This window comes from Salarias fasciatus, chromosome 16 (assembly GCF_902148845.1).
Source record: "Salarias fasciatus chromosome 16, fSalaFa1.1, whole genome shotgun sequence".
Classification (NCBI taxonomy): Eukaryota; Metazoa; Chordata; class Actinopteri; order Blenniiformes; family Blenniidae; genus Salarias; species Salarias fasciatus.
In genome coordinates, this window is record NC_043760.1 from 32966945 (window position 1) to 32980615 (window position 13671).

The window sequence follows — 13671 nt, forward strand, 5'->3', positions numbered from 1 at the left end:
ACACCATTCAGAAAAAATCCAGGCAAAGAGCCAGAACAACTGCAACTGTTAAATATTCAGCAGGCGGCGCCCGATATGTGGAGCACAAAACATTCTGACCGAGAGGACAGTTTCATCAGTCTCCCAGGACGATGACTGGACTCTCACACAGAGGGGGAAAAGTGTCATTCTGAAGCTCAGAGACGCTCCAACAACTCACAATTAGCTCGCTCCCCTTGGAGGCTGTTTCCCCCAGTGAGATCATGAAAGATTTATGGGGGGCTTCATTGTGCAGAGTTTCCTCAAGAGTGCTGTGAGTACGAGCGGCCCCGCCGGGTCTTTTAGACTACAGTTACAGTGCCGTGGATACAAACAGAAAAGATCCTCATTATGCTAAGGAATGCTCTTCTTTTTTTAGCTAACAGTGACTTAAGGTGATCATGACTGATTTCTGATGTTGCATCACCCGCCATTTCCTCTGAACGCAAACATCAAGTCGTCTGTGTTTTGATTTCTGCTGCTTGGCGGTGACGCCTCTGGACCTGTCCCCAGGCAGAAACAGGACCTGCTGTCCTTCACAGGGCTGCCGGGGAGAGGCTGCAGGTGTCAGGTCTGGAAATGTTTGAACAGACAAGACGTCCATCGAACTCTCAAGTGGGCAGTCCGCCTGCTCAGGCTGACAGGATGTGCTTTTACTTTATCCAGTGATTTACTGAGAATAAAACCAAGGAGTTTCCAAATCATCCATCAGGTCTGATCGCACCAGAGGCAACGCTTCCTGGGTCATTTGCTTGTGTTCAGTGTGTGATTGAGCTAAATCCCCTCTGGGGTTAATTAAGAATTTCTGTTCTTGGAAGAACAAGTCCAATATTTCACTGTTGTAGTTTAGCTTCGCAACTGATTCTCATAAATGTAAGTACGTTAGCCATTTAAACTTTGAGAAAACTTTGATTAATAGAAGAAAAGACTGGAGGACTGCAATGTGACGCAGCTTTTGGACAGATTTAGTAAATCCACCTAAATATTTTGGCCACATTACTGTGCCTCTGAGTCATTTGTGTTTGCAGCACATGAATTCAACACAACTCTGAAACAACAAGAGAAGCACACCATGGAGAAATGCTCCACTGAAAGATAAAACAACGTTTTCTCACAGAATCAATAATGAATAAGAATAAACGACACAAAGTAAGTTATGTGCTCAAGAAAAACCTGACCCTGTGCAGGGATGACAACATACTTTGACCTTTACAGCAAATACAGGCGAGGCTGGAAAGTTCAACAGTTCATCACAGAACAAACACACACACACACACACACACACACACACACACACACACACACACACACAGTCAGGTTCACAGAAAGAGGAAATTTACTCACATCTCAAGGACCAAAGCAGTTAAAGGTGCTGTAGGCAGGATTCCGCATCTCCGCCATCTTGCTTAGGGTTACCTAAGCAAGATGGCGATTTGACCCATCTAAGATGGCGATTTGAAACCCAGCACAGCCAATCCTGTCCTGTTTTCTCTGACATCACGCCCTTACGCAAGTTAAGCCCCTCCCACAAGAACATGCGACGAACGCCCCTCGACCAATCACGGTTAGAGCCTCAGGGGCTCTTCTGATTGGTCAAAGATACCTGGAGCTGTCGAGATTCCTTTTCAGCTCAGAACAGAGACAGATGGAAATGCTGCACCTTCGCGGTAGTGCAGTTATGTTACACTCCTAAAGGATTATCAATGGATACTCTAACATTTAATCCAAAGAAAACACAGAAAAATTAGCATTGACTAGCAAAATCCTGCCTACAGCAGCTTTAAACAGTCACGAGTTGAATGAATTCAAAGACATGCATTAAAAGAATCAGAGACACGGTGCTGTAACCAGCCTGACGAGAACAGAAACAACATGAACTGAATCCAGTGAAGCACAGACGATCTGGATGTTCAATGAGATGAATCTTCTTCTTTCTCTTGGTTATTAATCACAGTTCACTCCGTTTTGTGTTTTATTTACTGTATATTGTGCATGTAGAAGTTGCATAAAGAAATTATTTGCAGTATATTGTGCAGAACGTTTATATATTGTTGTGACTCTACTGTTTCTTGGACAATTTGTCAATCTATTGAAAAAAAAAAAAAGTCAAATTCCACCCTGATCCGATCAGGACATCCTGAGTTTCTTCTTCGTGGTATCAGTAATCACTCCTTTCTGATTTCTTGTTACTTTCACTTTCCCCTCATGACCTTGTTTATTCAGTAGAAGTGCAGTGTTTGACTCCAGGCCTCCCGCCCTCCCATGTCCTCACAGCCGGCCTCCATCTGTATTGATTAAAGCACCTGAATGTGTTTAACCTGCCAACAATGAATCTTACTAATGCCTTGTTTGATGTGCTCTGTTGACTTTTCCAAGCTGCACATCCTGGTCAGCGCGCTGGATGCTGCTAAACACAGACGTACCATAAATACAGATGTGACTTTTTAGTAAAGGTTGAAATCCTGAAAGCGTTGGGAGTCCAGAGAGGTGGATCTCAGCGTCAGCTCCGAGAGGCCGGACTGCTCACACGAGGAGTGACAGAAGGCCTTCGCTTCAGCTGGGAGATTTTCTCGCAGCACTGCCTCCAAATTACATCCCAGCTTTTTTTTCTTTTTCCTTTTTTTCCCCTGCGTGGTGTTGTGATGTTGTCCCCTCCCACATCAGCGGGCTTGTTGTGCGGACAGGTTTCCCGCTGATTGCCTGGCTGCCGCCGTGATTGAGCGGGGATGCGGCGCATCTCTGGGGCCGCACGAGGCCACCGGCTGCACACCAAGTTCGGGGCGTGAGTGGCAGTGAGGAGGGGAGGGAGACCAGACGCCGTGTAATGCAGCCTGGTCTCTGCAGCCCGGGGTAACTGCACAGTTAATCTGGGTATAATCAGGTAATAATGGGCCGAAATTCAATGGCAGCAGGATGCGGAACCTCACTGCTCTGGACATATAACACACTGAGGACAACAGAGTTGTGGATAAAGGCAGAAAGCAGAAAATTCCAGAGGAGATTCGCTGTTCATAAGGCTCAACGAGCTGCACAACACATGCAAATGCTTTATGTGTTTTCAGGCCAATTACTTTTCTATAAAAAGCCTCATCTGCACTGAAATGCAGGATGAATGTAATGCCTACCAACAAGATGCATTATCTTCATTTGTGTGCGCTTGTTCAGAGGATTTAAATTCATCTCCAGTGAAAATAAACTATTTAAGGCTTGTAAATATGTGATTCAGGTAGCTGGGCTCCCCTCATGTTATTTTAACTCTGTTTACAAGCAGCTGAATCAGACAAAGCGCTGATGCCGACTCAGACTTGCAATTCTCAGTCTGGGAAAGAATTTTCAAACAGACAGAAGGAGCACAAATAGCAAAAAGAAAAAAGAAAAACTCTGCAAATGTTTCCACTGGCTCAGGAAAACACATGAATACCAAGGTGTGGGAATCACCTGGACCTCACCGGACGACCGCATCGCAGTCGGCTGCTCAATTCAGGCCATGGCTGCACCCTAAAAAATGAATGGTAAAAAACAACCCAAATTGGTTTATTTTTTAACCCAACAGTTAATCAACATTGGACCAGCCCAACAGTAGTTATTTTTACCCAACAAAATGGGTTGGTCTTTTTAACCCAACAGATGGGTTCACAGATTTAATCCAATCATTGGGTCAAATCAGTTTTAGTCCGGGTCGATTCTACCTTATGATAGGGTTGAATATTGTGCTCATTTTTAACCCAAATGTTGCATCAAATTAATTTCAGCCCTGGGTCAATTTTACCATATATATTGGTTGAATGTGCCCAAATTCTGGGTCAAATTAGGGTCAGGATCAGGATAGCTTTATTGTCATCGCAACAAGTTCAAGTGCAACGAAATTACATGGGTTTTCAAGACGCCCAGGCAGCCAATTATGGCGCTCCGTCTACATTAACTACAATTCTATGTTAATTCAACTAAACACATTGGTTTAGTCTTCTCAAAATTTTGATTCATAGATAAATTAAAATAACACAGCCGGCAGATCCCCCTCCTCAGCCTCGCCGGTAGTGTCCAGCAGAAGGGACAGGCTCTTGCAGTTGGTACCAGCTTGGCCACAGGAGTTGCTGGAAGGTGCCACAATGCGAGGACCAACTACCTTCAGGGCTCCACTCCAGATTTTTCTGTAGGGTCTCCCTCAGCCTGTGTCACTCCTGTGACGACCACAAGGCAGTGGTGCTATTTTACCCATAGCTGGGGGATTCAGTTGTGACATGCAGAGACAGGAGTCGAACCAACAACCTCCCGATTGTAAGACTCCCCACTAAACCACAGCCGCCCCGACAGCTCGTAATCGTTATACATAGTGTCGCTAGCGAGCTACACACGTTAGCTAGCTATTTGGTTAACGCTAACTACATGGAGGGCGCTCGCTCAAGCAAGTTTTTCTGTGGATGACATGACATGATGACATGCTGATTTACATTACATATCTAATTCTCAGGACGTGACGTCGCACAGTCATGTCAATTAGACATTTAATGTAAATAAGCACAACCCTGCACTGCATCAGAGAGCCAGAGGAACACTTCTGTTCTGTGTTGCAGAGAGAGAAGATGGAAGTGACACACAGACCCGTTGACAACCCAACAGTGATCAAAACAACCCATGTGCTGAGTTTAAAAATCTGTGTTGTGTCTGATGGACTCTAACCCAACACAAGAGTTGCAACAAATAACTCCAAATGTATCATAAAAGCCCAAACTGGGTTACTGATTTCATAACTCAGTGACTGGGTTAACTAAATGACCCAACATTTTTTAGTGTGTGTGATTTTAGACATTTCAGGGAAACAGGGGTCAAAACACACCATCTATCATCCATTATTGATCATGTGACTGATCCAGCCATGCACTGAAACAACTCATGAAAAATATTCTGGTATTTAAACTATTTGTGCCTTGAGAGCAAACGAGCTGATTCATTATAAGCAGAAGGGTCCGAACTCTTTTCTCGTCACGCTACTCACAGAAAACTTAGATCGTGGGCGAAACATTTCTGTTGTTGTTGCTGTTGTTGTTGTTGCTGTTGTTGTTGTTGTGATCTCTTGTTATCTTGCGTTGCTTTTGGTCTTTTTGCTCTGTGGCACCAACATTTTCCATCAGTTAGCACGGTTGTTTTTTTAAGTAAAGCTACTTTGTTCCAGGCTGTACTGAAAATTGAACTTATTAATTAACTTATCAAAATTAGTTTGTATCTAGTCTAACCTGAAACAAGAAAAAATTCTACTTTAGGATGTTGCTAAATTCATAATTTCATTCTAGTAGTGGCTAACCTTCTGTTGTGAACTATCTTAATAACAATAGTGTTAATAATAATTTCATGTTTTCCAGTTCCAGTAACAATCCTGTCAGCAGTGCTAAAACCGCTTTATTATTCTGTTGAAGAACACTCAAAATGTGATTAATTTAATCATTTTATTACTTTCTACTATAAGTTTTCATACATGTGATTGCTATTCCTTATTAAATGTGTGGACTGTTATTCTGTGTGGTGCGATTCACATTGTTAGTGGCGGCAAGATGAAGCATGTGGAAAGCTTCAAACCACAATTTTAAACCTAGTTTTTTAGATAATAACCACACGAAAATCTAATGGAGTGCTTCACTAAAGCACTAATTGTATGACTACAGTGTACTATGCTAACATGATATATTGCAATTGCAACACGTATCGATATCAAGCTGTCAAGATTTGAAATATTGTAAAACATATCACAGAGGACTGTGTGAACTGAGATGAATTATGCTTTCATGCAACAAACACTCACACTGTTCATGTCAAGATATCAAATGGAGGCCTGCTGCCTGGCAAGGTGTTGATTAAAGATCATATTTCACTTCCTAATTTCAACATTATATCCTCCGTACGTTAAATTGGGACCAAGATGAACTTCAGTACTGATGAAAAGCACTTTTGGTCAACCTGAGCGATCTAGTGATTGGGTGAAGGACCATTATTTATGCAAAGATCCGTCGATCGTACTACGCATTCTGTCAATACGAAACATCATGCAATGATCACTCAGGTTTATACCTGAGCAATCTACTGAACTTGCACACTTTGATTTTACATAGATGAAATGTCCCCTAACTTTAAACCTAACCCTAAGTCTAACCCAAGTATGGATCCATTATTTGTGTAGTGCAACTGGTGGTTCGCGCCCATCACCCAAATGCACTGGACATTTATCTATCACAGCTCATATCATGACTGTGATGCTCATCAACATGATATCTCATGTTCAGCTCTACTGTGCATCTTCATAGCATAAAATATGGTGTTGTTGCATTAATGCACTTTACCTTCTTCTCCTTACTGATCAGAATCAGCTGGTTTACGGTTAAAAGCTTCAAGCTGGATCACACTTCTCTTAACAAAAACCAGCCAACATGTAAAATCCACTGGAGTGGTTTAATCATCTGTCTTTTGGTCTCATAGGAACTGTTTCTTGCTATTGTCTTTATTTCACCGTATCTTTAGCTCAGGATTTCCAGGACACGGCGTGAGAACTGCAGCCTGTAATGCCTGCCGTATAGACGGATGTATATGTGGACCTATACGCACACACACACACACACGCACACACACACACACACGCCTCTATTCTGTCGTGTCACATCTCGGAGCCGTGGACCTTTAATTCTGCGTGGCTGCCCTCCCCTGGGCTTCGCTCTGCTGCCTGCGTGGAGAGAAAGCAGGGAATCCCTCCGTTCTCTGGCTTCTCTCCAGCTCTCTTCACCCATTTGTTCCCTCCATCCTCCAGTGTGCGTGTGCTGCATGAAGGCTCGGTTATCACGGCGAATGCATTCCTCTTGTGACAGAGATAAAAAAGCTTCGGCAGCCGCTGCATCTTTGCTTAAAGGAGCAAAATGAACCAATTTAGGAAAGCGTCACGATGACAGATGACTGTAGAGTAGTAAATCTGACACAGCACACATCTGATGTTCAAGAAAACTGAAGAAAAATGTTAATTTTCTGAAGGTTGTTGGAGTCTTTGCTGAAACACAAGCTCACACACACAGAGTTCTTCATTATGAAACTAACATAAAGCTGGACTGGATGTTGGTTCAGCAGTTTGCTTTTAATTTACATTTGGTTACAACCTTATACACACAAACACGCCTGACAGATGAGAAACGTCGGCTGAATACGGTCTGACTGTCAGGAGCCTCAGTGGTCACTTCAGAAGGACGAATTCAGTCCGTTTGAAGCTAAATCTGGCTGCAGATAAACACTGGTTACCAAATCACAGGACTGAATCATGGATGTTTACTTCAGCTGCTTTCTGAACGCCGTCATTTCGAAAAGCAGAAAATGACCAAATTATGTCAAAATCATTTCACATTGGAAAGGTTTTTTTTTTTTTAAATCACAACAGAGATGTATCAGCATATGCTCCAAATACACTCAAAATACTTAAAAAATGGTCTTTTAGAAACATTTATGTCTCATTAAAGCATTATTAAATAATTGATTGTAACCCAGACCAGCTCATCATAGGCGTCTGTTGGTAATCTTGTGTTCAGGTTGCAGATTTGGACTGTTGATAAGGCATTAAATACTATAAAACATAAATGGAAAGTGTATTTCACACAGTGTATTGCAGATGTTGAAATTGTGATAACTACGTATTTATAATATATTGTGCAGTTCTGTTCTTAAGCTGATAAACTATAAATCCAAAAGCAATAATGCGGAATGCATCCCAGGAAGACAGAGAAACAATAACCCAAATGGCTTAAAATGGATATAAAATGATGATACTCAAGCACCACTGGCAGCAGAGAGATGCAAAATGAGGAAAACAAGACACGGCGCGATGGAAATGGGGTATAAAATGGTCCATGAGGTATAAAGCTGCTATATCCAGACATAGCACAGCAATGATCAGATGTGAAATTACCAGGAAAACTATCTTGGGCAGCATAACAACCACAGAGAGATGCTGGATGAGTAAAACAGGAGAGGAGCATCAGCTCATTTATCAGGTTTCACATCCATCATCGTTCTGAAGAGGCTGAGTGGTCTGAGGGTCTGCAGGACCGGAGGACCGGAGGACCGGAGGACCGGAGGACCGGGGTCAGTCTGTTCCTTCATCAGACCTGCCAGGACGCCAGACATCCAGCCGTCTGACACCTCTCCATCACCGCCGGTCATCCCGGAACAGCCCCGGGATATCCCGGTGACTCCCCGCACAAGGTCACGCGCAATTAGCGAGCCGGGATCCGCGCAACCTGTTACAGACACACCGGAGCCCGCCTCCTGAGTCCCGCACACCCCGGCGGACCGCCGGAGCAACTTCAGCCCCCTGGATGCTTCAGCGTGGGGGGGTTGAGGGTTGGATCCCCGTGCAGGTGCAATGAGCAAAGCACCGGGAAGCGGAGCGGTTTGCTGCATTGCACCTGCACGGAACGCGCCTAAGTTTGGGTCGCAAAGTGGACTGTCTGGTCCCGGAGGATGGGAGCCGAGTCCTCCGGGGTGCTGGTCGTGATGGAGGACTGACAGCAGCCCAGCCCCCGTCCCTCCCTCCTCCCATCACACACACACACACACACACACACACACACACACACACACACACACACACACACACACACACACACACACACACAGATAAACCCCAGATGACCATATGTGTCATCTGGCAGGAGGGGATCAGTGTCCCGGGCGGCTTCCAGCGGATCTCATGTATTAATGAGGTGAGCCACGGTCTTACCTGATGCCCGGAGACAGCGGCGAGGAACCGGCGGATGTGGGGGGAGGAAGCGGGGCAGGCTGCGGTGCGGTCCCGGGAGCCGAGAGCCGTGGTGCCGGTGCGCCTCAGCTGCACCGTCTGAAGGCAGGAAGGCTGAGCTCCACAGCCAGGGTGTTCCCGACAGGAGGGGGCGTGGTGTGTGCGTGCGTGCGTGCGTGTGTGTGTGCGTGCGTGTGTGTGTGTGTGTGTGTGTGTGCGTGTGTGTGTGTGTGTGTCCTTCCAATCAGGCTCGTTGTGACAATGCGTCAGTGGTCTGAAGGTGTGATTGTGGAGCTGGTGGCAGCACCGACACTGCGGCGGCTGAGGGGAAACTCCCCGCTGTCTGGGGCCACGCTACGGATGCTGGATGCTGGATGATGGATTTTCTCTGCCTCTGGGAGAGGGATCCAGCGGTGTCCTGCTGCACACTGACTGATTCTTTAATAGTCTGCAAGAAGAAGAAAATGTCTGGGGCTTTCAGTAAACCTGCTTACAAACACATGGAGAGAATTAACATATAAACAAGTTGTTTTCCCCTTTGTGTACTTGACCTAATATTGTTTATCACAGCCTTTTTCTTTCTTTTCATTTTTTTTTTTCCATTTCTCCTCAGTTGCCATATTTTTGACTGTGGCACGCAGTTTAGTTTTTAAGCCATGTTTCATTTGTCAGGATTGATCTATGGCAGTTTATTGGGGGAGAACAGGTGGAAAACGGTCTCTGTGTAACTCTGACTCCTCTGTCAAACAAGCTTTAGTGAAAGTTAATCTAACAAACTGAAGCCTATCATCACTCAAACTTCACGAAAATCACTGAACCGATAAGGTGCTTGGTTTAGAATGCAAATATTGACTGAAAAATATCACATTTCCTTATTTTCAAAATGTTTTTCAGATATTTTCCTGAGTAGTACTAATATTCCTTCAAAGTCTCCAAGTATAAAATGTTGAGGCAGTGTTTGTGTCTATTTGGCAATTCACTGTTAAATCGTCAATGGGATTGGATTTGGATTACATGAAATTAATTAAATTAGTTACAACTTTATTGATCCATGTGGGCAGGTTCTCTGCAAACAGTGCAAAATACTAGAAATCTGAAGAAAAATACATGTTTAGAAAAACAAAAAATAAAAATGAAGGAATAAATGATACAAGAGACAAAGCAAACATGACTCACCGACTCATAAAAACACATACGATCTTATAAATGATCAAAATAATACAAGACTAAAATGAACAACAAAAAATATGCTCAACTGCACAAAACAAGCGTACAATGAGGGAGAGACTCACAGACAAATTCAGAATGACAACAAATAGAATAAAAACGAGTAAACGCGGTTAAAAGGCAGGGAACGGGTTAAACAGCAGGCTTGATGTGGTTTCGTGGTTTTGTCGTGTCTGTGTTGAGCCACAGCGAGGCGACACGCCGGAGAGCGGACAGCCGGAGAGGAGCAGCCGAGCCGGGAAGGCCTCTTGACCAAACTCCTTGACTCGGAACACAAACAACAACAACACAAAGACCACGGCCGGTTGGCAGCTTCCCCCGCTCTGTCAGGTGTCACCATGGAGGAGTACAGCTCTGGAGACGAGGTGACTTTATTGTCCTCTCAACACCTCGAATCACTTACATTAAACTAGATGTTAGCCTGTTAGCTTAGCGTTAGCTGCGAGCTTTAGCTGTTAGCCGGTTAGCCTACAGTTAGCCGTAAGCGTTAGCCTCGAAGCTAGTTAGCTTAGCCAGTTAGCTCAGCGTTTTTCTAACCCGGGTGTGGTCAGTGTCAATAAATTAGCAGCATATTTTGTCACATTTAATGTTAATAATTATCGTGATAGTCAGTTCAATTTTGGGATCACACTGATGCATTCAATAAGTATGATTGAATGACTGCAGACATTTACTGTTCTTATTAAGATATCCTTCATAAGATGAATGTTTCGAATTAAAAATGAGTTTCAAAACAATCGTGATATCTTTAGAGATATTGTTTAATCACAGGTGGAATTGAGCCTGTAAATCTGACACTATAACTAAGACAATTAAATCCAATTCCTCATGTAGCGCAAGTGCAATTTTAGGACACTGATATAATAAAAATCAGCTTTATCAGACGGAAACCCTTTTTTGTTGCTTAAAATGTTAACAGGATGTCCAATATGTTAATCCTGTAATATAATCTTGCAGACTCATTTTATCACAGTGATCACATTCAAATATAGTTTTAATCAATACAAATAACAGATATCTAGTTAAGGCGAGAGTGTAAATCACTATTTGTCTCATTGAAAACTTTCTACTGTTCAGTATGGAACAAGGTAAAGAAATTAGGAAGTTAGCAGATATGATCAAAACATCAACATGAAACATATGTTCCACAGCAAATAGTTTGAGTATTGATTATTTCTACTGAAATAAATAATCTATTTGTAATTCTTAAATATTACCACCATGTGGAATACATGTTTTTCTATTTTCTTTACCCTACAGGTCATCTTCAATCCTGATGAAAGCAGCAGTTTGGTCAAAGAGGTATGTTTCAACCAAGGAAGTATTACTATAAACTTACTTTGTTTTTGTTTTAATTGAACTCAACTGAGATGACTCACTGTTGTTGTTAAATCACATAAACCCCATCAGATCGGTCATCCTGTTTTCAACGTAATGCAAGATATTTAATGACTAGTGGAGACACAGAACTAAAGCAACAGTCTATAGGTACAGAAGTACCACCTTATTTATGCACAGAGAGTGTGTTAAACTACAGATGAAGTGAGGTGTGTATCTACTGAGAGTGAGCAGAGTGTTTCATTGAAAACAGCAGTCAGTCAACAGATAAGACGACAGAAGCAGCTTGAACACAGGGAGTCAAGTAGTGGGTTTAATGTTGAAGGCGTTCTGAACATCATGGCTCATATATCAGATGTTTCTTTGTTGTTTTTCCTCAGTGCATTGAAGGCGTCATCGGTGGAACCGATTATAACCAGAACAAAGTGAACCAGTGGACGGCCAGTATAGTGGAGCACTCTCTGACTCACCTGGTCAAACAGGGACGGCCCTTTAAATACATCTGTGAGCTGATTTCTCTTATGGTTCAGTAAAACAGTGCTCACCATGCTCCTCAATCTAAAAGCTTCTTTTTTTTTTTTTTTTTGGCTGCGTTGCAGTGAACTGTGCCATCATGCAGAAGAGCGGCGCCGGCCTCCACACAGCCAACTCCTGCTACTGGGACACCGCCACCGACGGTGAGACGCAGAAACAGTACCAGCAGACCCAGACTGCACCACACAACATTCCAGTTCTCTTCAATCTGGGACCAAAAAATGATTTTTAGCTGGCATTTTAACCTCAGGAATTGTTTTTAGCTTCTATTCAGAGTGGTTTGGCTGCACTCTTCAGATATCATGTGTTCCGCTGGTTTGATATGGTGCCAGTTCCATGTCGGTTGTGTTTACTGAGCGGTCGTGGATGAAGGCAGTTGTTCTGTCAGCAGTGGGATTCAGTCCACTGGGCTTCTGGTGAAAAGCTTGCTTTCCTAACCTACAGGAGCAAAACTTGATCAAAATTATCAGTTATAACTGATAACGTTCACTCAGTGTCTGGAAAAAGTGAAACTCTTTTCTGGTCCTGCAGTTATTTTTAAATATCCAGGTATCCAGAGGATGGAACAATGTGCAGTGGAGCTGCTAAGTGGTAGCACTCTTTGAGTGGAGATGAAAGAATTACAACACATTTCATTCACAAGAACAGCGTGACTTCAGTTTTAGTTCAAAATGAAACAGTTGAAAATGTGAGAGCAGCACGGATCCTGAACCGCCCACCGCCATGCTGAAAATGAATCCGGACCTGAAGGCGGAGGGTTATTTCTGACTGCAGCTGGATCAGCAGCATCGGGTGGGCGGATGTCTAACGGGAGCCTTCAGGTCAGACCACGATGTAGAGGGGAAGGATCTGTCAGTCAGCACACCGCAGCCCTACATGATCGGCCGGAACATTAGGACCACCTGCCTCGTGCGCAGCTCCACATGAAGCCTGATTCCTGCTGTGTGTTTCAGGGAGCTGCACTGTTCGATGGGAGAACCGCACCATGTACTGCGTGGTCAGTGTGTTTGCTGTGGCGCTGTAAAAGCAGCACGGAGCTGATCTGTCCTGATGAACGCCGCCATGTCTGAAGCTGCGCTTGAAGTACCCGCCATGAGCAAGACGCCACAAAGATCCTGTGACGATCTCCAGGTTCCTGATAAGTAGCTTTTTTCCCCTGGCAGGCTAGAACAACAAAACTTCAGCTGTGGTTCTCCAGTCGGAATCTGTCGGACTAAAGTTACGGTCATCCACTTGAAATAACTTCTTCCTTAAATATCCCACAAGCATAGTCATTCATAGTCCATGTAGTTATAGCCATGCTGAACAAGGCAGCGTTCTTCTGGGAGAAGTAAGATTTGTGGTTCTGAGTGAGATATTGTGATATCTGTTGGATGAAGTATAGCAAAAAACATTCATGTTTCCTTTCAGGATCTTGTTATGTGAAACGGTGTAATATTTCCATGAATGACCAAATATCTGAGACATTGTAAGCTTCCCATCAGCCTCAACTGTGCTTTGTGTTTACTGCAGCATTTTGTCCTTCTTGACATTCCCAGACTAAACTGACTGAACTGTTACTGTCGTTGGAGTAAGAACGTGTCGCTGTTATTTCTTTGTTTTAAATACAGTAACTTATCTACCTGCGTCGAGTGTTACTACTACTCTGTGTTGATAATTTAATGAATTGACAGTCTGTTTCGTCATCCTGGAATTCATTTGTAAAACGGTTTGTTAAATAAACCTTTTTTCCTTTTTAATGCCATCTTATTTGTTTCATTGAAGTAAGAATATGGTCACGTAACAAACAT

At 43.5% G+C, this 13671-nt stretch overlaps 2 protein-coding genes across 7 annotated transcripts in view; one reads left to right on the plus strand and one right to left on the minus strand.

Moving 5' to 3' along the window:
* sytl5 (synaptotagmin-like 5) overlaps positions 1-8917 on the minus strand; it is a 48839-nt gene extending 39922 nt beyond the window's left edge. For all 6 annotated transcript variants that reach the window (XM_030112552.1, XM_030112549.1, XM_030112551.1 and 3 more), the window contains exon 1: positions 8765-8917. The gene's annotated coding sequence lies outside the window, so the exon portion shown is untranslated. The remainder of the gene's footprint in view (positions 1-8764) is intronic.
* A 1290-nt stretch (positions 8918-10207) lies between these two features.
* Positions 10208-13618, plus strand: LOC115403119 (dynein light chain Tctex-type 3). Its single transcript, XM_030111921.1, has 5 exons — positions 10208-10374; positions 11270-11311; positions 11728-11851; positions 11947-12024; positions 12835-13618. Exons 1-5 carry the CDS (start codon positions 10348-10350, stop codon positions 12903-12905), a joined length of 342 nt encoding a protein of 113 aa, XP_029967781.1. The 5' UTR covers positions 10208-10347; the 3' UTR covers positions 12906-13618.
* Positions 13619-13671: the final 53 nt, after the last annotated feature.

What these genes read in the sequence shown, in the direction of transcription:
- LOC115403119 (XM_030111921.1), top strand. Translation starts at nt 10,348, where the DNA reads ATGGAGGAGTACAGCTCTGGAGACGAG. An exon ending in GCAGCAGTTTGGTCAAAGAG is followed by an intron (nt 11,312 to 11,727) that starts GTATGTTTCAAC and finishes GTTTTTCCTCAG; the next exon opens with TGCATTGAAGGCGTCATCGG. An exon ending in ACGGCCCTTTAAATACATCT is followed by an intron (nt 11,852 to 11,946) that starts GTGAGCTGATTT and finishes GCTGCGTTGCAG; the next exon opens with TGAACTGTGCCATCATGCAG.